General features: G+C 45.3%; 2 protein-coding genes across 8 annotated transcripts in view; both read right to left on the bottom strand.

Moving 5' to 3' along the window:
* The window catches only part of LOC120957068 (protein sickie), a 303,567-nt gene extending 295,611 nt beyond the window's left edge, over positions 1-7,956 (bottom strand). Inside the window, exon 1 of one of the 2 annotated variants that reach the window (XM_040379025.2) lies at positions 7,759-7,956. The gene's annotated coding sequence lies outside the window, so the exon portion shown is untranslated. The remainder of the gene's footprint in view (positions 1-7,758) is intronic. The other variant, XM_049610522.1, reaches the window with a different exon arrangement.
* Positions 7,957-12,084: 4,128 nt separating this feature from the next.
* LOC120957069 (1-acyl-sn-glycerol-3-phosphate acyltransferase alpha) lies at positions 12,085-19,313 on the bottom strand. 6 transcript variants are annotated; one of them, XM_040379029.2, is made up of 7 exons: positions 19,120-19,313; positions 17,605-18,156; positions 13,871-14,049; positions 13,057-13,190; positions 12,798-12,979; positions 12,567-12,732; positions 12,085-12,485 (listed from the first exon to the last, which is right to left on the bottom strand). In XM_040379029.2, the coding sequence occupies exons 3-7, from the start codon at positions 14,047-14,049 to the stop codon at positions 12,325-12,327; spliced, it is 822 nt and encodes a 273-aa protein (XP_040234963.1). In that variant the 5' UTR covers positions 17,605-18,156; positions 19,120-19,313; the 3' UTR covers positions 12,085-12,324. The 6 variants fall into 6 exon arrangements, with proteins under 6 accessions (XP_040234963.1, XP_049466497.1, XP_040234964.1 ...); XM_049610540.1 differs by having other exon boundaries at positions 17,605-18,162; positions 19,122-19,313; XM_040379030.2 differs by having other exon boundaries at positions 17,605-18,162; positions 19,171-19,313.
* Positions 19,314-24,665: the final 5,352 nt, after the last annotated feature.

Genomic DNA, 24,665 nt, shown 5'->3' with positions numbered 1-24,665 from the left:
CAATTTTGAAACAAAAATATGCCTTTATGTTAATCATTCACAAAGTTTCACATCAATTTCTTTCGTATTTTTCGAAATATCAAACAAAATGGTCAGATTTAACATTTTTCAGCAGTTCTACTGCCATCCAATAGTGTGTCGACAAATATTATGACATTTCTTGTATCAAATAGAACCAATTTCAGCAATAATTTAAGAGAAAAATAATACTGATATCCTTCATTTCAGGACCCTCGAATTTTAGCAAACACAAATGGTATTTGTCAATCGGTTCCACATTTGCTCTAAATTTTCAATTAGAATCGTTATCTGTTATCATCTGTCCCTAGTGCCTATGAATCGAAAATGCCGATCTCAATTAACGTCCCCACGAAAAGCCAAACTTCCCATCGGATCGTTCAATCGTTTCAATTAAAACAATACCTTTCTCGCACAAAGATGCTCAATTAAAACCAATTTACAGGAAGCACAAACAATCCAAACTGCCCAAACTCTCAAACCCCCCACGCGGCACACAATGAAACAATGCATTTCCTGTGCATTATTTAACCCACACAAAATGATACATTCCAACGGTTGCAGTTCAACCGGAAGGATGCGCGTTGAAAGCAAAACCAGTTGAAAACAAAAAAAACCTCCCACACACATACACACACACACACTTCAATCACAGACAGGCGCGTGGGCGGGCAGAGAACACAACCATTTCCATACCTTAACCACGAGAAAAACCACTCGCTCGGTTTACAGGTGCGTGAAAATGATAGATGCAGGTTCCTGCTCGATCCTCCATCTTCTTGCCGGGCATTTCGTCCCCTTTCGCCCTGTTTTGGGTCGAGAAAAATCTTTACATGGCGGGGAGGCCACCCATGTTTTGTACGTGTGTATGGGGAAATTGATTACAAAACAACGCGCCTTGGACGCTTGGCAAAAAGTGCACCGTGCAGCGTGGAAGAGCACGGTCAACAACCCCTTTCCATCGATTCCGTAGGAGTAAATGAGCAAACGGGCGAGTGCTGGCGCCATATGGAATATGCACTGTTGCGTAAATTAAAATTGTCGGCAACTTCGGCTTGGTTGCCGCCGGCATGTTGTCCTTCCCTTCTGGACGCTGTCCTCTCTTGCTTGCTTTCAACCCGCTCAAAACGGGGGAGGTCAGTGAAGCAATCAATATAGCAACCGTCCGGCAAGAATGGCACTCAAACGTATCGGAAAATGGAACGCACCAAAGCCTCACGCCAATCCAGGCCACACGCACACTTGCCCTAACCTCAACCATAATGTATGAACAGGGACTAAATACGAAGGACGAAATTGTGTCTTTAAAGTCGCTAGCAAAAGTCACATTGACTGTTGAAAGGAAAAATTCATCGAAAAAAAAGGAAACGAGTTGCTCAATGGGGGGAGAGGAATAAACAATAATCACTTCATCAGGCTCATAATTGAATTGTTACCGGTCCATCCAGACGCTGGTAATTAACAATTAATATCGCAACAGCACGTTCGAACCAACCGGCTAGGCCAGCCATTGCCAAATGGGCCAAATGGAAAGCATAGTGAGAGAGAAAAAATAATAGCCGGTTCTTCTGGCTCATTTCCATTTACTGTCCACGAAAACAAGCTATCGTGTGGACATTGGATTTTACTTGGAAAAATGAATGATAGTTGCGTCCTTGAATGTTGAAAGCTTGATGAGTTATGTGCCTTTTTCCAGTCCTTACTTTATCTAGACTGGAATTGTACGAATTATCGACCATTTTTTATGTAAATAGGAAAAATGTGTGTTCAGATGCTATGTTTTGTAAACCAAATACTCTTATTGCTATTTAAATAGTTTAAAACTCATATTTCCACCTATTATCTGATTTTGCGGCACCCTGCACAGTCCCTTATGAGCACTTATCGGAACACTTTTTTCACTGATCGTTAAGGACACTCTTCAGCTGTGTTCCTACAAAAAATCATACCGATATCATTTAAAATTTTGCATAATGAATGCATAAATGTGATAACACGTATGAAATTTATGCGGTTCACTGAAAGTAGGACAGCCTTCATTTCAAAGCAAAATGACCTTGCAGCTTGCCAATATTGGCCAATGTGGCGATAAAAACATTTGATATTAGTTATTATTGGCCCATCGACTATTTTGGGAGGTCATCTGCGTATTACATAACCTAGGCCAAGTGCTCTATGGCCTAAATTGGCCAAATACCGTTTCTGCAAGCTCCCAACAGAGGTAGTATAGTAATTTTAAAGAGAATCTTAATGTTTTTCATACTTTTAGAGTTACTTAATCTTTTATATGTATCAGGAATGAAGGAGTAGTGCAAATTTACTGCCTAACCTGCCAGTTAAGTCCTAATTGCCTCAATTGCCGTTGTTCATTATTTAGGTAGAATAATTACTGCTTCGAATTGGTTGACTAATTTTGTTGCTGGCTTGGTTACTGAGTATGTTTTAACATGTTCATAACATGATTCCAATCTATTTTTAGCAAGGTAATAATCAAGACTTAGTGCCAAAAGCACTCATGCATCCCCATAACTTCTTAGATAGCATACCAGGCTCATTGGGTTTAAGCATAAATATTCCTTCTGGATTTTAACAGTCTACAGTCTAATGTTTTTGTTTGATTGATGCATGCATTCTAAATAAATTCTAACTTAAAAATACAATTTTAAGGATTCCTTGACAGTTTGTCTTTACCTATAAACAAAATGTAACTAATTGGTTACAACCGATAGCTTTGACGCCGCCTTCCACCATTTTTTTGTTCTTATCAACTGATTATATTCACGTAGTCTTAAGCTCGATGTCTCAAGTATGAATAGTTATTTATTCATTCGAACCCTCCCGCGAAGCGGAAGATTTGAATGACTTCTCCACATGGTTCTATTCGAATATTTACTTAAAATTCATTTGATTATCGTCTTTTACTTGTATTATGTAGAAAAACGGACCCACTTTTCTCTATAACTTCATTACTGATACTTGTTAATGATTTCATTACTTTAAAATTATGATTACAGTAATATCCTTTTCTAAATTAATCTGATATTGAAATTTGATGATCCGGACCGTAGCGCTCATTGCCTAGCTTATGTAATACGCTGATGACCTCCCAAAATAGTCGATGGCCCAATAAGAACTGATATCAAATGATTTTAGCACCATATTGGCCAAAATTTTATGCATGAGGATGGAGGAGGAGCATCTTGACGTTATTATTATTATTATTATTATTTATTCCGAAAGTTATCCAGCTGGCATAAGTTATTAAGCTGTATTGGAAAAAGTAAAAACAAATTTAAACAAAATCAAACTTTGCAAGACATTCTTTACAAAACGACAATTCTACCACTTTTCGCACCAGACAACGTTCCAATAGTTTCCTTGGATCATTCTAGCCAATTTAATTCCACTAGAAACCAGATAATTAACTCAATTATATTACGATCATTCCTGCCCACGGCAAGTAACACGGTGGCCAAACACCAATTGACCTATCGCTAAATCGCTCCTTTGCTCCTTGGGTCCCATTATGATCGCTTTAATCACCTTTTTTCCTACGGACGATTGACTACCGCCGGAATTACTGTCCACCACGACGATCTAGACAAAAAAGGACCAATCTTGTCGTTCTCCTTCCCAATTCCCACGTAATATTAAGCACGCTTCGCCCTATAATCGGTAACAACAACCAAGAATCTCTTCCTTTCCGCAGTTGCTGCACGAAAATTGTTTCACGCGCGCATCGCTGCACTTGTTTCGGATTTTTTTCTATTACCCTTTTCACCTCCAATCACCAAACAAAAAAAAATGTCGAGACGTCGTGTTGTGTCGAGTTAAATCCAAAAACGAAGCAGAAAGCTCGTGTCTAGCGGCCGTGTAGTTTCCCATGGTAGCACACCGCATGACGCTCCCATGTCTGAAGAATGCCTTTGATTGCCATTATAAGCGCCATTATAGCAGCATTCCGTCTATAGCAGGGGAAAAGGGAAGAGCTAGAGAGTTCCAGCGGTGAACCCAAAATAAAAGAATAACCTCAAGATGACTTCATGCAACGGTAACAGGACATTAAAGAAGAGAAAATCCGAAGCGAATGCCAGACCTTCCAGCCAGCCAGGAACAGGAGAAGGTTCTACATCGCAAATTTCCATTTTCACTTTCCACTTTAAGGATGCGCCCTTGGCGAGCGGGGGCCTCGTGTGACCAAAAGGGTACTTAAGAAGCGAAAGGAAGAAAAAAATCCAACCGATTGTATATAGAAAATCCTATCAAAATTCTCGGTTCCGCATTGGCGCACACTTTGGCCCTGCTGGAGAATTATTACGCCAGACAAGCTTTTTTGTGCGGCCACCACCACTGAATCAAGGTTTTCTAAATCACAATGAAGTAGTTTTTGCACTTTTCTTTTCATTTCCCACACACACACCTGGAGTCGCATGTCTTGGCCTGGAATTATCGTTTTCCCCATTGCTACAACCCAACACCCAGGAGCTGCATTTTCATAAATCTATTCAAATACCTTCTTGTACCATTCAATCTTCCGGTGGAGCTTTTTTACGTATCAAAGAAGGCACACAGCCAAGAAGGACACTCTAAAAATATAAAAAAACGATCCCGGCCGGCGCTCTCTTCCTGTGTATCGCACCTGAAAGCGTCTCGCTTCGAAGCCACCGGTGACCATAAAGCCGAAATCCACTTACCTGTTATGTACTACGAGTTCAAGAAAAAAAACAACTACGCAAAAAAAGAACGGACCTTCCAACGGTCTTGTCTGTAAACGACGAAACACCGGACCGGAAAAAAACCCGCTGACAAAAGCCGGTGAGTAGAAAAGAGGCGAAAAAACCGTCATATTACTTAAAACAAAATTTAATGGTGAATGTAATTTTGAGCTTTCCACCCTTGCTTTCCGCAGCTGCTCGGTGCCATCCCTCCCAGGGGAGCACAGATAAATGGTCACCCCGGGTAGGGGCATCCATTTCATTTGCCTTTGGTGCCCGTTTGTGCCGCGCTGCACCATTTCCTTTTCGGCAAAAACAACCGCGGAGGGAAAGTTCGCGTCCTCCACTCCATTTTTACGTTTGGAGAAAGGTAATACCACGTGTTAACATTTTACCCGGCTGCGTACAATTTATATCGGCGCAATGTTTTACCTGGCTTGGTGTGTGTGTGTGTGTTTTTTTTTTTGTGTAATTCTTTTACAAAAAAGCCATGGAAATCATATTTTACAGCTGCGACAGTGTGTTCTGTTGCTTTATTCTGAGAAGGACAGAAAAGAGGAGAGCTTCCATCTTCGGAGGATAGATAATCTGAGCCACAAACACACACCAATCTGAGATTTTGTCGTCCTGCCCCTGTTCTCTTACAACCCCGCACGTGGTTCACGCTCTTTAAAGCATAGCCCCAATGTAATAAAGATATTTAAAATGACTTTCAGTTTTCTAGTTGGGCATGGGGGGAGGAATTATGAAATCTTTATCAAAGAAGATCTAAACATTGGAACTAAGCCGACAAGTGGTTTTCGAGTTCCTTATCCTTCATCGCTCCAACACATCTTTCATCGCAAACAACAGTGCAGTTTTCCGACAGAGGGGTCTCGCTCAGCCTAGCGCTTATCGTCTTGATCAATCGTTTATTTTGGTTTGATAAAGTAGAGTCTGAGCGGTTTATTACGTAGTGAGGGATAATTTATGTTTTTACTGCACAATAATAAGAAGGCAATGACAATGTTTTGATGAAACAGCGAGGGCAAAAAGAAAAAATTTGTACGTGATTTCATCAAACTTGGTGATTACGTCTACGTATGACATGATTTATAAGCGACATCTTACAACAACAAGCTCACTTACAATTCTTAGCATAGTTTGTTCATTAACACTACGTGAAAACGTAATAGGGGAAGGTAGGTAAAAACGGACACTGCGGGTAAGATGGACACTTCTCATAAATGTATGAAAAAGGTAGTTTTCGTGTGATTCAACAATGTAGAATCCAAACTGAAGGCAAAATAAAACATTTGAGAACATTTTTCGTGTAATATATGCAAAATTGGTTAAATCCATGAAAAAAATAAATTTTCAATCGCCGAATTTCAAATTTTCGAGCGCCTTTGTGCATCTAATTTGACCTGCAGTAGTCAATCTTAAGCTCTGTAACTTGCATTGTTTATATTTTCGGAAGTTTTAGTACATGAATAATTTGTCATGATAGTTAAGCTAAAAACTGGCTAGAGAACAAGAATGAAAGAATTAAAAAAACTTGTTTTCTGAAGGTTTAAACATCCTGACACCAAAGCGGGAAAAAAGGACACTTAGTCGTAGAAAAAGATGAACACCGAATTTGTTGAGTTATTTTACTTCTTATATCAATTGGTGATGAATATATTTCTTTAAACACTTTAAATAAGGGTATTTTGAAGATATAAACCATTATGCAACTATATCCAATCGGACGATACCAATAAATTATGAGAATGACTCAAAAATCCACGGGATACTATGGAAACCGACCAATAAATTGTGGGAAACCCTCTATTTAATGTGTTAATTTGGGAATTGCTTGCTAATTTGGCTCTGCTACAGGGCTACACAACGCAATCTCAAGCTAGGACCGCTCCTTTGCCAAATCCAGTTCAGGAACCAATGCTGAACTCTTAATGCACCTGCTACTGAAAGTTACTAACCGGGACTGACCCCGAACCGGTTCGGGAACAGATATAGAAACAATACTGAACCTGGAACTGATAAAGAATAATTATCAGTTCTTGGGGATCAGACCTTGAATTCATTTGGGTTCTGAAGCTGGTCCTGGCTTTGTACCAATTTTGTAGCTAAAGCTTTGTACCAATTTTGGAGTTCGTCTGGTGGACGAACCATTTCCATCAGTAGTATTTTCTATCCTTTCTACTACTAACCGCAAACCACATTAGACACCACTTCAGATTGAACTAAAACTACACAATGAAAACACAGTAACACTACAAGCATTACTTACCGTAGTTCAGCTACCGGTCGCATTAGTATTCCCTTTAAATCCAAAATTCGTCATCGTGGCTACCCCACGCGCCAATGAAAGACCTTTTCGCCGTTGATTGCAAGACGTGCAATGCACAATACGCTATTATATATTCTTTTATTTCTCGTGTCATCCTAAACCAGCTTCCGGGTGGATCCGGGATGAGCGCCACCGCGTGCGATAAATCAAATTTGTTTGCTCGTCGTTTGTTGCGACGCTCTTACGTACAAGCAACCACCACCAGCAACACCAACACAGACACCGAACCGACCGACCGACGATCACGCATTACACTTCACACGCCTAAAGCGCCTAAAGACCCACACGCGCTGCAGCGTGGAATAAAAGCGCAAACACACACACACACATACAGCTGGGAAGCTTTTGCCGCCCACCAGCACCGAAAGATAATCCGAAACTCACATACACCTCCAATGCAGGAACAGGCCTGCCCACACCGGACAGCCGGGGTCCAATACACGATCAATGATTAATGGAACAAATAGCGCGTCACACGCACACCGGAGCGAAGCGATCGGTTTTCGGCGCGTTAGACTGCAGCCGCATCGTTCGCAATAATCTGCCCCGCACTCTTTGCACCTAAATCCTACGCACACACGCACACAATCAAACGCACTTTGGTCCTTGGCACCGGCAATGCTCAAGGACCTCGTCGTCAGGAATCGCCCTCGCTGCCGCTTTTTGTACTCATTATCAACACAACGCACGTACCCCGCGTGTACACGTAAAGTAGACACACTACCACGCTACGAGACGACAGCCTTTCTGCACAGCTTCCTCTACACACACGGCAACTACACGTTTCAATACACATTCACGAAACGTCGTTCCAGTACGTAGACCGTTCGGCCGTAACGCACGAACGTACAGGACACAGCACCACACCGGACGACGCTCGAACCACTACTGAACAGCACTTCTGCGCGTAAGGAAGGTGTTGGCACGGTCTGAATCGGAATGTGTTGTTTACAGTAAAACGCTGTACGGAAAATGCCACGCCGGAAAATGAGTTCCCCCAATTGGCACTCACTCTCTCGGAAATGAGATATAAAAAAGATGAAGAGCAAAAAGCGATTTGTAAACAGAGCGTGAGTGTCCAACATTCCTAGAAGCACTCACTCACTAAGGCATCCCACACGCGTTACCGGCCGGTTTCCGGTTGTTACAACGGAAACGTGACACCGTGGCCGTTTTTATGCGGGCGAAAAGGGGATTTTTTTTACAGCAAAGGTGACAAACACGCGCATGATGGTTGTTTGGCCATGTTCGTCCTTGCTGAGCCAAACCGATACTGGGATTTTTTTGTTGCTTTCTCTATTTTGCTTCAAAGCCGTTTTGTGTTTGAGTTCCGGCCGGGTGTGTGCGTGTTTGATTAAGGCGCAATGTAAGGCGGGAAAGCGTGATGTGTGTGTGATTGTTGCTACACCGGATGTTTGCTAATCGTACCAAAACGTTAAAGGTATTGAGCGGAGAATGGTTTTCGAAGCAGTTTAGAACGATTGACGCACCTTCAATAAGGAAAGGAAGCAAAATGTCACCAAATAATGTGTCAAATGTTATGTTATTGTATATCAAAACTAGCCTTTAATTGTAAACGCATTCGCTCTATGGGAACGACACATGAGCTTATTTACATAAGACAAAACCACACGAACCAAATGAAGAAAGTTAAAAATGCATTAAAATATGATTTTAACAACACATAATGAATGAATTATGATTTAGTTTGGAATTTTATACTAAAAAAAATCCTTTATTAAAAAATTACAATAAAAAAATAATTTTACTTTAAAAAAATATATAAAATAAAAAAATAAATATCATTAAAAAAATAATAAAAAAAGGTTTCTTTCAAAAGAAGCGAAATAGATTACAGAGTTCCAATAGGGTCAATAAATCGTGCGACAAAACTCCATTGGAAACCCTGCATTTAAAATTTAGGGCAAAAGTTGTCCCTTCACTTTGTCTTTAAATTTTGAACTTTGAACTTTGTCAAACCCTGCCCGAAAAGATTCTGATAAAAGGTCCTTTGGCTACAATCGTCTTTAACACCTGTTATCTTTTCAATTATTGCTAAAATGTAAGCATAACTTTATCAATATGTTTTCTCACCTTTTTTACACTCTTTCCCAAACAAGGGCACAACTCTCAAATGTATTCCCGCCCGTTCCTATCGACAACAAAGTCAAAGATCATTTCCGGAAACGATATCCAAACCTAACTTGGGATCGTACCCGTATCATTACCTTCTATCCTTCGTTCCCAAAAAAACGAAAACGACCTACTACTAAAACCCCTTTTGCTTTCGTGTTGCTAAACCTTTTCCGGTTCCCATCATTTGCCCTTTAGTATCTCTGCTTCCTCTTCCACTGGATATGAACATCATCCTAACACCTCGTCCTTGTATCATTCCTTCTACCTGGAGATCAGCTGGGGGATAAGCCCTACCCGACAACCAAAATGAACACCTCTCACCCCACCGAAGAAAGTCATTAGGCCTCCCAGAAGATGAGAAATGAAAGCCGAACAGCACAAACCTACGTACACATAATATCCAGGATGGCCTGCAGACGAAATGTTGCGGTTCTGTAGTAAAGCCATACACATACAATGAAACACTCCCCCAGTATTATTTTTCCTTTCTCCAATGCAACCCAAAATGGAGAAAAGAATTTCTAAAGGATTATTCATTCTAGTCCATCCCACAACACATCCTGGAACGGTGAGCTGAAACTGGAAGCGACAGGTCAAATTCCATTGGGAGTAATAAAACCACCCATTCCCTTTCCTCAGGTACTAGCGGATGTGCGTGTGTGTTACGGAGAAAAAGACTCCACCGGCAACAGAGCGTGATGTGTGGATGTTTATAATTTTGCGCACCCTCTTCTTCGACGCCGAAGGATTGCGGTTTACTTGTCCCTCACCTCGGAAAGCCAAGAAATGTCAAGATGTCACACAAATATGCACTCATTTTCGACGACAACGACGACCTGTCGATTGCAATGTACCTTCCCTTTCCTTTCCGGCAACAGTCCGGCTTGTGACACGTGTCAAGAGGATTTTGGGCGCGAGGGTGAATAGTTTTGTGGTAGCTGTCCCCCACAAGAGTAATTAGATGTGATGAGATTAGGCAGCGGTACTGGAGCATAGCGGAACAGGGAGTGAATTAAAAAATTACCCTCCTAAACCGACAAATGGGTCACCTCAACACTCAACCTCACGCCAATCGATCGGGAAGAGGATTGAGAGAACATTGAACGCAAACGACATTGCCATCGAGGTACTTGGAAGGGACGAGCCTTCTTCTAATATCATCATTGTGTAGCTGGACAAACAGATCATTAGGCCTTCTCCATCCATTCTATAACATCATCCACACTTAACGCTCAATGTCCATCCCTCTAGCGCTTATAAAAGGAATACTCCAGGAATATAAAGATCTCTGAAGATGGCAAGTGGTTCCAATTCAGTCTTTCATATGTTTATCAAAACAGCCGCAATTTTAATATACATCTCTCTCTCTCTGTCTTTAGAAATAACTTCATCCTCTCTCAATCAACCTTCAGGAGGGACTCTACTGAGACATCCCTTAGTCATCCCTAGCAGTTTGGTCCAGAATCATTAATCAACCTGAGCAAATCAGAATTGACAGCACAATTACAACCTTTCAGATGTTCCTTTTTTCTTGTTTCATGCCCCGCTGGAATTGCAATTAGGAGTAGCGTAATTGTGGCAAAAAGAATTGCGCTTCTTTTTTGCTTTGTTTCTCCATTAATTGAATGTCACGAGCGAGAGCGTCAAAATTCAATTGAGCCAATCGGTGGAAGGCTCATAATCGGAAATCTCTTGGCAGAGAGGCTTCATGGGAGTCATCACAACCAAGACCAGTGGCAATCGGCGCTATCTAGAAGATGATACAACAGTTTGTACTTGGTTTTTGGAAGTACTTCCCAAAGGATATTTGTGTACATTAGGTCTACATTTGTGCCTTTACCTTACAAACGTAACCCTTCTAGAAAAGTAAAGTTTCCCTACAAATTGTAAGATCCTAATTGAAGTCAACTTTACATACCTTCATCCCACCTCTGCGCACGACCGCACAGTAAAAGTTGTACATTTTTTAGTGAAATTGATTTCCTTTCCTCCTGGACCGGGTAGGTTCTACTCTTACTTACCTGTCCCTTTAGTTCACATCCAGCAAACGCTTGCAAAGAAACCTATCCCTTTCAGATCAGGCGCTGGGGAAATTCCTTCGAGAGCAATAAACTGGCTTCCCTTTTCGTGTTGGGATTTTGTACGCCTGTGGGGCTGGGTGGGCTACACAACACACATAATCTCGGTGAATGCCATTTTGCAAACGGGAGGGGGGTTTCTCTTGCACAGTTCTCTTCTCCAAAAAACACGCATCTCTTCTTTGTTGGAGCTTTTGCTTTAATGTTTTTTAATGTATGTATCACATTGAGCGTACGGCCAAATAGTGACGCCGCTGTCACTGTCCCCATAGTACGACGTACACTTACACGTTTGTTTCTTCCCGTTTTGTTTGGTGTCAACCAAGTGACATCTTACCCGACCCTTCGTCATCCTAAACCCTAGTATGCTCTCTTGAATAAAATTCTAAAACTACTGTACTTTGTACGCTATTTACAAGCCACTGCCACTCTTTCCCGATATATTGCTTCATAGTCCTCCTCCACCGCGTGATTGATTGATAGCTACCTTGGACTTGAAACAACTTTAAACCCGCACCAACATACCTGATAATCTGGATCTTCCTTCCCATTTCGCTTTCACTGTGCCCTTATACTACAGGAACAATATAGAGTCTCGGAGGAAGTTAGGAAAATAAACGTTGCGCGATTCGTTCACATCTCCTTTCGTTTGTGCTTGCTACACTGGCTAGCCAGATTTTTTCAATCTTCAATAACTGAAGGTGCGCGTGTTGGAAGGTAAACAATGATGGACTTTGGAAGAGACATAACTTAAATTCACACATCCCAAAAAACCGAACGCTAATCGCCACTACTAAGCTCTCTGTTCAATGAGGAGGTTTGTTTTATACTGTCTATCCGTTAGCGATAAGGCGATGATGATGATATTGGTGAACCTGTCTACTTCTTCCCATATATGAGAAAAAGCACTTGGTGGCAGCATACCTCTCTGTCTTTTCTGCTTTTGATTTCTTTTCATAAACCCCTAAAACATTCCTTGCCCAGGTCAATTGTTTTGTATTGCACGTTTACAGAGCCTGAGGAGGCCCATCGCCAATCGCTGAGTCTAATGCACCTCACTAATATTGTTAATCGAAAGGGACTCCTCCGACAGCTGTTCGTACTCCCGCTGCATCATCTTCTGTACCCGCTCCATCAGCGCTGGAATGTCGTCCTTGGAAAGACCCGCGCAGGACACTTCCGGTAGAATTTTGATGATATTTTGCCCTGCAAACAAGCAACAGAAGCGATTAGAACCTTGAAGGCCCGCAAAAGGTCAAACTGTGGAGCATAGCCCCGTCACCTTACCTCGGTTGAAGATCTTTGCTTTGGATTTCAAAAAATGGTACTTCGAAATGACCACCGGTTGAATGAAGGCTTGCGATTCGACGGCAACGTGGAAGCATCCCTTCTTGAATGGCAGCAGCTTGTCACCGTTGCCGCGCGTACCCTCGGGGAAGAAGAGCAGCTTTGCCTGCGGGCGGAGAAGCCAAAGCAAGGGTTATTATGTTGAATTTTGCATGGACTACGGACTCGTACCTGTTTCTCATTGATCGCTTTCGCTTCCTTGTTGATGACGCTCTTGGCTGAGTCACGGTTCTGACGGTCGATAAACAGCGTTCCCCAGAGCCAGCAGGCCAACCCGAACGGGAACATGTACAGGACCTCCTTCTTCGCGACCACCGTCGACCGGCCCATGATGGGCCACAGCTCGGCCAGGACTGTAAATAGTAATTTATAATATTGACACCATTAGTCGATCAAGCGTTGGGGGTGGACTCTATCTTCGTGGGCGTACCAATCAAATCCAGTGCACTTTGGTGATTCATCAGCACGATACCGCCATGGTTTCGGTTAATGTTTTCCTTGCCGCGCACCGTAAACGATGCCCCGAGCATCTTGCCAAACCCGATACATAAGTACGCTGGAATTCTGAAGGAAAAAAAAGATCGAGAAATTAGTATAACGATCAAAACTTAAACTGTCATACACTGTTATACAATGTGATAAACTGTTATACACTGTTATACAATTTCCGAAATGGCGCCGGGTATTCCTGTTGCTCTACGCTTGAACCACCTGTGTGTATGTGACCCTATCAATAATTTTCCTTTCTGCTACCTTCACCACTTCTCCCATTCAAACCTCATTACCGTTAATGTAGCACAGAGTGTATGGCCTTTACGCTTACTTCGCGCTGCGTGCCTACACCCTTGTGCTGCGCAAGAATAACAAATCATCCTACCGGAAGCAAAACACCCTCCCTCTCACCCCCCAGTACGTTCAGGATGTGGAGTGCCTTCCCATGCATAATTAAGCTAATCTGATGGAGTAGGAGGGCGAAAAAACAGGGGTTTCAGCCATTCAACTTCAACCCGAGTTGACGGCGGGACCCAAATTCCCCACACAACCACAAGGACGTCGACCCAGTTGGGTGGGGTCGATCACCCTCCCGCACAAACACACACACATAAGATACGAACCACAAGGGAGTAGACTCCTTTTCGCTGGTTTCGTGGAACAAACTCTAGTCATCCTATCGGCGGTGGCCCACTTCCCTGAGTTGTTCTTGCTCTTGTTACTGCTACCCCAAACCATTCCCAAATACTTACAGTGCGTTCCGGTAGTCACGCGGCCGGAACAACATGAGCGGCACTGGACCGACCGCACACACCACGGAAAACGCGATGAAGCAGAAGAACTTGAAGTAGTAGCGCGCCGTCGACGACAGCGTGATGATGAAGAACGCCATGAAGGCCAAACCGAGCAGCTCACCGTTCGATGTGGTCATCTTGGAGGGCGAAAGAGAGAAAGAAATAAAGAAGTAAAAATGTTAGTAACGATAACTTATGAAGGTCACACATGCAGGCATGGTAGTAACAAACGCCAAAGAAAGGAAGTTATTAAGCGTCCTCTGTGACCATTAGACGCGCTCATCTTGGATAAAAAACCGAGCACCCATCACAACACCGAGATCGCTAATTACACTTACAAACCACAATCATACTCTAGACGCGAATGAGGGAAAGAGCAAAACAAAAAATCGCACCAACACTATACTCATTAGCAGCACCACCACATAATCGCCATCAACCGGATCTAATGCAATCCCGCAAGCCGCAATGGTAAACAAGCACGTGTTGCGCACTAAACTGAACTGCACTCACGGTGGTGGACGACGGATTCCCAAACCCAAAACTGAAGCTCGAACACGCGGTCCACTAGTGATAACTACGCCGATATTTCGACCATTCGCGCACCAATTTGATTAGAAAGTGCGTTTGCTTATCTCAAGCGAGCGAGCGCCCGCCAGGTGTGGTTGGGGTAGAACCCCGAGCTGATAATCAACCCCTGCCCTGCTTCCCGAAACAGTGAGGAAGTAAGGGTTTCATAATAGGGATTTTGTCTGAGGGCGATAAGAAACACATCACACACACTTGACTGTTTACCTGCTGCTTGGGGATTGAAATACGTGATCAAAATCTACATCGGAAAGGGGTCCTTGACCTAAACGCTTAAATTGATCCGATGATTTACGCACATTAGGCGCATTGTGAGCGCTTTGGAACACCTGATTGAACCTTCTTCCTTCCCGCAATACTGACAATAAAGGATCACTTACGGTAGATCTCTTTGTACACAATGCAAGAATAGCATCCACCACTTAAGCCGTGCGATCCTTTCTGTTCGGCAGCTCAAATACTACAAAGAGCAACGCGGGAAGCGCACAAAAAGCCCTCAACACGTAATACACTCTTGGGCCCTGTGGCTGCAATCTGATCGCCCTCTAATGCGATTAACTCGATAACTAAAGGTCATTTCGCCAAACTTCCCCTTCCCACCGTTGGTTGGTGATAAATCTTGCTCCAATAAAAAGCAGCCACACTGTGAAGAAGAAAGGGGCACGTTGGAGATAAAAATTTCGCCACCAGGATAAGTACGGTTGAATGATGGTTGTGCCGCAAGCCCCCGCTAGATAAGCGGAAATCCACAGACGATCGTGCAAAATAAATCTGTGGAAAGTCTGGATATTAATCCCTCTTATCAGTAGACAGCATCGTGGTATTGGGTGAACATTTGGATATTGGAAGGGCCACGTGTAATATTGCGAAGAAAAGGGGAAGGGATCCCCCCTTAATTCCAGCAAGGCCGGGGAGTTTGCAGAAGTTAAGACCATTGAAGGTCGCACACTCTTCTAAGCGCCATAGCAACAAACTCTCTCTTTTTGTGGAGCTCGGGAGCTCAAAGTTCATCGTCTGTAGTGCCTTCAAGAATCTGTTGGAGCTGTTTGGAGCTGGACACAAAACACGCACCTCACACAGAGATATGATCATGATTGGATTGGATCACGAATGCACGATGCTAGCAGGCCCTAATCAAGACATTATTGATTGAAATTGCCTTCCTGATATGAAATCGTTGTTTCCCACGGCCGTCCATAACACGAACAGAGTTGATAACACTGTTGATGACACATTTATCAACCACTGAAAACACATGCGAATTCTAAAGCACAATCGAATGAATCTCTTATTCACCTTGTCAACTATTTCTTCGCTCGACATCGTCTCCTTCACCCGGTGTAACCTGTTGCGAAAACCAAGTAACCCAAAACCAAACGATGCAAACGCCACAACTACAGAAACTGAACTGCAACTGCTGCTGCTGCTGCTGTCTGCCGCTATTACACGACCGGCAGCGCACATTGAACTGATAACGAAGTGGCAGCATTAGAAGCTTTCCAGACATACACACACACACGCACACACTCATACACCCTCACAGAGAGTGAGGAACACCTTCCCGTACAACGTCCACCAAGGGTGAAGTGAAAGTTGACTGGGACGCGCGCGGGTAATTATCATTTACCAATAGACCCTTCCCGGGTGTCCCGTACATTGCCGTGAAGGTCTTTTGTTGCCAAAAATGTCACTACCACTACCACCAAGAGTTCAACAAACCATTCTGGCGTGCGGTAGATAATTGACATTGGCAGCCCGGGAAGGGGAGGTGGAAAAAGCAGGGTGGTTAATTTGTAAATGGAACCAAGAGAGCTTTCCCTGAGCTACCGAATCCAAGTATGTTGAAGGAATGGCCACGCGCTTCCGCTTGATTGTTTGTAAACATTCCATGCCAGGTTCTAGTTGCTGGTGAGGGAAAATATTTGTGTTTGAGTGTGGGTAAAAAGGGGGAGGGGGGGTTTGGAAAGGTAGTTACCATGCTCATACATATATTATGTTGCCGGGGTTGAGATCCGGCGAGTGAGGGGGGGAAGGTATGCGCAGCAATAATCGTGTTTTGTCAATATTTATTGATTCGACCCAATATGCGGATGCGTAGTATTATGGGTTCGGGTTTTTGGTAGAGGTTTTTTTTTTGGGTGGAGAAGTTTTTACGAGGACCCAACCCTTCACCATCCAACAGCAACTGCTCGGGCAGCGCTATTCGTCAACCGATCATACCACTGCACCACGCACGTGGAGTGCATCAGCATCATCATCAACATCATTATTCAGTCTTTATGTGTATGTGTGTGTGTGTGTCTGAACCGAAAACACGCCACGGCACACGCCATCCAGCGGTGCCCTTCGGACGGTCGCTCGCTGGCTTTTAACACTGTGGTGCCGTACAACAACAAAAAACATAAACACGTGATCGTCAATTGACTGCAAACTGCCGCGCGACCGGCACAAGAAGAAACCCCCGACCAGTGTGTGTGATGAGCATTATAGGTAGCTGGTACCACCTTCGACACAATTATCACCACAAACTGTGGCGGGCAGTGTATGGCAGTAAGGTGCAAATAAGGGAATGTTCGCAAGTGTCAAGAAACACGCGATCTCGGAGAGCTATTGCACAATCGTTATCAGTATTCCAGGAAGTTGGTTACGACCATATAAAGTCGTATGCGAAATTTTTGGACGTGCATTGCTCAACTTCCTCATCATCTAAGTAGACAGATTTTTGGGGTCTAATTGACATTTGAAATGTGCTGGTTGGTTGGTTCATGCAAATAGACACTCTTATCTTCTAACGACCCTTTGAGATCTTGAGATCTAACAATGCGACATGGTAACAAGATGGACTGCAGGTGAAATTATGGCTAGAAGATTGCTGAAGACTTTCTATAGCTAATAGCTCTCCCGTTTGTCTATTGAGCCTTGGGCATGATACGACAACTACATCAAACAACCTTGATCTGTGTTCTTCGCTGCGATCGCATCGATATAGGTAGCCTAACACAGTCCAGCACAACTTCAGAGAGGTTTGATGTCATGTTGGAGCATGTCATGACTTCCATAACCCCTAGCAACCCAGTAACACTTTTCGGCTCCAGTTCACTTACCTTGATGGATGGTGTTGGACGTTTGTTTCGATTCCGAACTTCCCTTTCCGTTGTTGCTGGTGAACCTCGGATGAGTCTCTGAGGTTATTGTACACTTAAACACACGCCCACAAACACCAACAACAACAAAACACATGCACACTCGCTCGCTCAATCAATCAACGAACCTCCAAAGTGGTGACCCGATACAACGCCTCACCGCCGCCATTCAGCACCCGCTCCGGCACCACCGTTGTCGTTGGCTGATGGTATCATTCGCGACCAGCACTACCGTTGTTGCCCTCGGTGCGGCACCAATAAATTGTTCTAAATTTACTTCAACATCAACGCCCTTTCACACACACACCGCCGCCCTTCAGCACCAGACACTGGCCGGAACAGCACCAAACGGTGGCGTTCTATTGACGAAATTCCGGCACCGGCGTGGACGGTAAATTGGTTGATCTGCTGCTGCTGCCGCTGCTGCTGCTCCGTTCTATTCCTGGTTTGCCTCGTTTTGAGCTGTTTGATCGCCAGAGCCTGCTTGATTTAAGGGTGCACGTGATTGCACAACTGCACCTACAAAAGGGGGTAGGAGAACGTGTTTGTGTTTATTTTCGGTCTCCCGCCATCATCAGGCTAGACAAAAGAGAACTTGATAACGGGGTGGGAGAAAGGTAGCAAAAAAAGGGTCAACAGCGAGGTTGTGTGGACCTGAAGTCCGAGAATGTCCAATCCATGTAAGCAAGGCAACACAATGGCACTCGAACAGGTGCTGCGATGGCGCTGATTTACGACCATGCGACATCCCTGAGGAGGACTCGTGTCCCCCGGGTAGAGCTTTGGGGATACTTTTTAGATTTGTTGTAGAAAATTGAAACAAAAAAGCCTAAAGGTGATAGATAGATCAGGACATTAAAGGGACACCGACACTGTTGTTGCATGCAATGTCCTCGGATGTCTAGTCCGCGTGTCATGTATGTGTTCTCTGTGTGTTTGCACGTGCTCGTGTCTGGCAGCAATTCCGTCGATCCGTCTGGCTGATCCGCCCCGGCTGATAGAACATGAGGAGGGACATATCCTTTCGTGGAACTCGTGCTCGTGTTAGTAAATAGGAAATCACACACACAGACACACACACGACCCCAACACTTTCAACAGAAACGTCAAAAAAAGGATCTCCACAACACGGTGAGCTTTCGTCTCGCCGGCCTAAAAGGGGGAACAAGGGTTGGTAGTGGGTGACTGTTTTCGGCCGGCGGTTCTTTACGTCTTCTGTAATCTATCTCTGTGTGTGTTGTGTTTGTGTGTGCCTCTAAAAACACTGCATAAATATATGCCCATCTGCTGTCACTGCGTCGAAAGGATAATTCCGGCGGAAGGAATCTGCGACATTGCTTTTTCCCTTATTGCCAGAGCACGTACATCCGCAATTCGGCGAAAATACACACACACACACACACACCAAACTAATCACACTGGGTACAATCTAATATCTCGTTCAAATTTTTCACTTATTTACTGCTTTAAACTCACACAATTTTCAGCAACACGAAACTGTAACTAACTTGAACCTTCGAAACTCACTAATCGCGTATGAATGGGATGGTTCTTCCTGTACTACGAACACAACACACACACACACACACGCCCACTGTTTAGCCGTGCCGCGATGGTCGCTACGGACGGTATTTGTGGCCGTTCCGTAGCGGGGTTTCAAACGGAAATAAACACGGCTCCGGTGTCGCGAGCTTTGCCAAGCCGAGTCTCCACTCTCGCGGCGGCAAAATGCGCATGCGTACAGTGGCGCCCAAAAATGACGCTACACTGTGGGGAGTGAGCTACATTGACTAACAAAAAGGAAGAATGTAGAATAATTTGATATAGATTACAAATAATTAAGCAAAGCAAAAGCAATCGACAACAACAGCCGTCCCCTAAATGAGAAAGTTATATTGAAGATCTAAACGAGAAATAAATTCTATTTTTAAATACGTTATATAATTCCTAAATATTAAAACAAAGAACGTAGCGAAGCAATTTTTATTTAAATATTTAAACTTTCACTAGATATTTATTTTTGTGCAGCACTGTAAAACAAAGCTGTTGATTTGTACTGGATTTTTTAATGGATTGCTTTATTACATGTATTTTTTATATTTATTACTTTGCGTAAACTATGTCAGAAATTAAATGAAGCATTAGATAAAACGATTTAAATTTCCCATTTAGAACATCTTTTCTTTCAAAATTTCAAAAGCTTACCGCCCGCTGCGCAAAGCGACGGAAGAAATCAAGGCGTCCGCTGCGCAAATTCGAGCAGTTTTCTGTGTAGTTTTTTGCGTCGTTTTGTGTCAAAAAATACGCAAAAAAATACGCTAGACTTCAGCCAAAACTACGATAGCCAGCGTATTTATTGCAGTTTTTAGGTGCGGAACGAGCGCCATCTGTTGAAGGAATGGATGAACTATTTCAGACGGTGGAGCAAAAAAACGGCCAAAAAATTCAAAAATATTGGCGCCCATTCCTTCCTCCTCCTCTTCCTCTTACTCCCTTCCCCTCCCTGCCTTGCCTTATACTTGCGCTTCAGCCCGTGCCTTTCGCCGTCAGCTGATTGTGTGTATGCGTTGGTGTATATGTACATTGCGGTTGTGTATTGTAATTGGTGGGTGTTAGCATTTATTTATTCGTGTGTGACCTTGACGATGCGGGAGAAGCTGGTTCATTTTGGGATTTAAAGTGTTATCGGTGTATTGATGGTTTATTTTATTTCGTGCCGCTGCTGATGAGGCCATTTAATGCCCGTGCCAATCGAGGGTGAAGAAGCCAATTTCAAACAAGCGTACGAGAACGTCTAACACTTATCTAATTTTTTTTTTAAATCTGAACATGTTTGATGCTTCAACGACCTTCTAAACATCATGTAGCACGGTGTATAGTGGCAATAAATTTTTTTTTTTCAATGTGCCGGAATTTGTCTCGAGTTTTCTGGCCACAACACACACACACGGACACACACACAGCGCGGGGAAAGTGATCGTCCACTCTATCATGCCGCGATCCCCCTCCCCTCCCGGTGCTTTGGATGAGGATGCGCTACAAGTTAAGTCAGCAATTCTACCGATAAGGTAGCGGAAATCGATCGTGCGTGTACGCGCGTTCGGGGGTGCGTCTCGCGTACGCGCGTGTATGCGTGGATTCCCTCTTTCCCTCCTTCCCTCCTTCACTCCTTCCCTCCTTCCCTCCTTCCCTCCTTCCCTCCTTCCCTCCTTCCCTCCTTCCCTCCTTCCCTCCTTCCCTCCTTCCCTCCTTCCCTCCTTCCCTCCTTTCCTCTTTCCCTCTTTCCCTTTTTTCCTCTTTCCCTCTTTCCCTCTTTCCCTCTTTCCCTCCTTCCCTCCTTCCCTCCTTCCCTCTTTTCCTCTTTCCCTCTTTCCCTCTTTCCCTCTTTCCCTCCTTTCCCTCCTTCCCTCCTTCCCTCCTTCCCTCCTTCCCTCCTTCCCTCCTTCCCTCCTTCCCTCCTTCCCTCCTTCCCTCCTTCCCTCCTTCCCTCCTTCCCTCCTTCCCTCCTTCCCTCCTTCCCTCCTTCCCTCCTTCCCTCCTTCCCTCTCTTCTCCTCCTCCTTCCTCCTTCCCTCCTTCCCTCCTTCCCTCCTTCCCTCCTTCCCTCCTTCCCTCTTCCCTCCTTCCCTCCTTCCCTCCTTCCCTCCTTCCCTCCTTCCCTCCTTCCCTCCTTCCCTCCTTCCCTCCTTCCCTCCTTCCCTCCTTCCCTCCTTCCCTCCTTCCCTCCTTTCCCTCCTTCCCTCCTTCCCTCCTTCCCTCCTTTCCCTCCTTTCCCTCCTTCCCTCCTCCCTCCTTCCCTCCTTCCCTCCTTCCCTCCTTCCCTCCTTCCTCCTTCCTCTCCTCTTTCCCTCCTCCCTCGTTCCCTTCTTCCCTCCTTCCCTCCTTCCCTTCCTTCCCTCCTTCCCTCCTTCCCTCTTCCCCTCTTTCCCTCTTTCCCTCTTTCCCTCCTTCCCTCTTTCCCTCCTTCCCTCTTTCCCTCCTTCCCTCTTTCCCTCTTTCCCTCTTTCCCTCTTTCCCTCCTTCCCTCCTTCCCTCGTTCCCTCCTTCCCTCCTTCCCTCCTTCCCTCCTTCCCTCTTTCCCTCTTTCCCTCCTTCCCTCTTTCCCTCTTTCCCTCCTTCCCTCCTTCCCTCCTTCCCTCCTTCCCTCCTTCCCTCCTTCCCTCTTTCCCTCTTTCCCTCTTTCCCTCCTTCCCTCCTTCCCTCTTTCCCTCTTTCCCTCCTTCCCTCCTTCCCTCTTTCCCTCTTTCCCTCCTTCCCTCCTTCCCTCTTTCCCTCCTTCCCTCTTTCCCTCCTTCCCTCCTTCCCTCCTTCCCTCCTTCCCTCCTTCCCTCCTTCCCTCTTTCCCTCCTTCCCTCCTTCCCTCCTTCCCTCCTTCCCTCCTTCCCTCCTTCCCTCCTTCCCTCTTTCCCTCCTTCCCTCCTTCCCTCCTTCCCTCCTTCCCTCCTTCCCTCCTTCCCTCTTTCCCTCCTTCCCTCTTTCCCTCCTTCCCTCCTTCCCTCCTTCCCTCCTTCCCTCCTTCCCTCCTTCCCTCTTTCCCTCCTTCCCTCCTTCCCTCCTTCCCTCCTTCCCTCCTTCCCTCCTTCCCTCTTTCCCTCCTTCCCTCTTTCCCTCCTTCCCTCCTTCCCTCCTTCCCTCCTTCCCTCCTTCCCTCTTTCCCTCCTTCCCTCTTTCCCTCCTTCCCTCTTTCCCTCTTTCCCTCTTTCCCTCTTTCCCTCCTTCCCTCCTTCCCTCGTTCCCTCCTTCCCTCCTTCCCTCCTTCCCTCCTTCCCTCTTTCCCTCTTTCCCTCCTTCCCTCTTTCCCTCTTTCCCTCCTTCCCTCCTTCCCTCCTTCCCTCCTTCCCTCCTTCCCTCCTTCCCTCTTTCCCTCTTTCCCTCCTTCCCTCCTTCCCTCTTTCCCTCTTTCCCTCCTTCCCTCCTTCCCTCCTTCCCTCCTTCCCTCCTTCCCTCTTTCCCTCTTTCCCTCCTTCCCTCCTTCCCTCCTTCCCTCCTTCCCTCCTTCCCTCCTTCCCTCCTTCCCTCCTTCCCTCCTTCCCTCCTTCCCTCCTTTCCTCTTTCCCTCTTTCCCTCTTTCCCTCCTTCCCTCCTTCCCTCCTTCCCTCCTTCCCTCCTTCCCTCCTTCCCTCCTTCCCTCTTTCCCTCCTTCCCTCTTTCCCTCTATCCCTCTTTCCCTCTTTCCCTCCTTCCCTCCTTCCCTCTTTCCCTCCTTCCCTCCTTCCCTCTTTCCCTCTTTCCCTCCTTCCCTCCTTCCCTCTTTCCCTCCTTCCCTCTTTCCCTCCTTCCCTCTTTCCCTCCTTCCCTCCTTCCCTCCTTCCCTCCTTCCCTCTTTCCCTCTTTCCCTCCTTCCCTCCTTCCCTCTTTCCCTCTTTCCCTCTTTCCCTCCTTCCCTCCTTCCCTCTTTCCCTCCTTCCCTCCTTCCCTCCTTCCCTCCTTCCCTCCTTCCCTCCTTCCCTCCTTCCCTCCTTCCCTCCTTCCCTCCTTCCCTCCTTCCCTCCTTCCCTCCTTCCCTCTTTCCCTCTTTCCCTCTTTCCCTCTTTCCCTCTTTCCCTCCTTCCCTCCTTCCCTCTTTCCCTCCTTCCCTCCTTCCCTCTTTCCCTCTTTCCCTCCTTCCCTCCTTCCCTCTTTCCCTCCTTCCCTCTTTCCCTCCTTCCCTCTTTCCCTCCTTCCCTCCTTCCCTCCTTCCCTCTTTCCCTCCTTCCCTCTTTCCCTCCTTCCCTCTTTCCCTCTTTCCCTCTTTCCCTCTTTCCCTCCTTCCCTCCTTCCCTCTTTCCCTCCTTCCCACCTTCCCTCCTTCCCTCTTTCCTTCTTTCCCTCCTTCCCTCTTTCCCTCTTTCCCTCTTTCCCTCCTTCCCTCCTTCCACCTCCATATTGGTACCTTTCCTTTCCCGCTGCGCATGACCGGGAGCAGGGGGTACTGGCACACAGCTGTTGGAAGATTGAACAGTATACTTAAATTGCCAGCGTGGAGGGAGGGGGATGGTCATGGGATCCCTACGATCATCTTTCCGGGGGCCTTTGTCGCTAATACTTGTAGACATACGGCATATCAAAGACTAGAGATTATCGGTGACCGCCTAGTCCGCCTACCGTTAGATCCACGGCTGGTTCATGACGGTTTTTTTTATGGTGGGCACCGGGCAGGAGACAGTGTGGCAGTCATCAGACGGTGGGTGCCGGTGTAAAAAGCTTCGAATTGATACCGATGATGTTTTTTTAAAAACATCGTTTGGAGTTGTTTTCGTGTGGGATTCTGCTGTACACATGATAAACTAAAGAAATCCTGCTGCGGAGCCATAATTAAACATGATAAGTTAGTTAAATTGACGAAAATATTTTAAGGTATTTACAGCGGCACCCACAGTCTGATGACAGCTCCACAGTACGCTTGCAACATTCCCCTAATCGATTGCAAAACTCCCCTAAGTGATTGCAAACATCCACAGCTTGCTTGCAACATTCCCCTACCGATTTGCAACATTCCCCTAAGTGGTTGAACTATTCCCTTATATGATTCGAAACCCTGTAATAATAAAAAGAACTTAGCATAGCAGTCCACACCCGGGTAAGAGTTTGTCTTGACTTTGTTGCTGCCGGGCTACCGCTGTGACGCGACAAATGCACGGAATGCACTCGACCAAAACATGAACCTACCGATCCGAACCCATTCCAAGGCAGTGCCGGTCGCACGGCGTCATGATACCGACTCAAAACCAACAAGCCACCAGATTCTGGACGGACAGGTGCAGTATCATACGCGCACCGTAATAAACCAAACCAGAATTCTCTTTTGTATGAATTCAATTCAAGTTTTGTTTCCACTTGCGTCCACTAGCGGAATTGGAAAGAAATGTGTAACATATCACATGCACGTTTGCTTCGATCGTGTGTCTTTTTAATACCCCCAACAGCAGAACCGGTCGCAAAGATGGTGGTGCCAATTAAATGGTTGTATTGTCTCCTAGGTAGCGGTAATCGACCGGGCGGCGTACAGTGCGTTTTCTGAGAATGCATGGAGTGTGTAGACGC

The sequence above is a fragment of the Anopheles coluzzii genome, chromosome 3 (assembly GCF_943734685.1).
Source record: "Anopheles coluzzii chromosome 3, AcolN3, whole genome shotgun sequence".
Classification (NCBI taxonomy): Eukaryota; Metazoa; Arthropoda; class Insecta; order Diptera; family Culicidae; genus Anopheles; species Anopheles coluzzii.
The sequence above is the reverse complement of the archived record's forward strand: the minus strand, read 5'-3'. Positions and strand labels throughout refer to the sequence as shown.

Coding starts and splice junctions, on each gene's coding strand:
- LOC120957069 (XM_040379026.2), bottom strand. CDS start 15,964: ATGTGCGCTGCCGGTCGTGTAATAGCGGCAGACAGCAGCAGCAGCAGC. Junction 14,050..15,796: donor GCGAAGAAATAGTTGACAAG/GTGAATAAGAGA, acceptor TCGCCCTCCAAG/ATGACCACATCGAACGGTGA. Junction 12,980..13,056: donor AAGTGCACTGGATTTGATTG/GTACGCCCACGA, acceptor TACTATTTACAG/TCCTGGCCGAGCTGTGGCCC.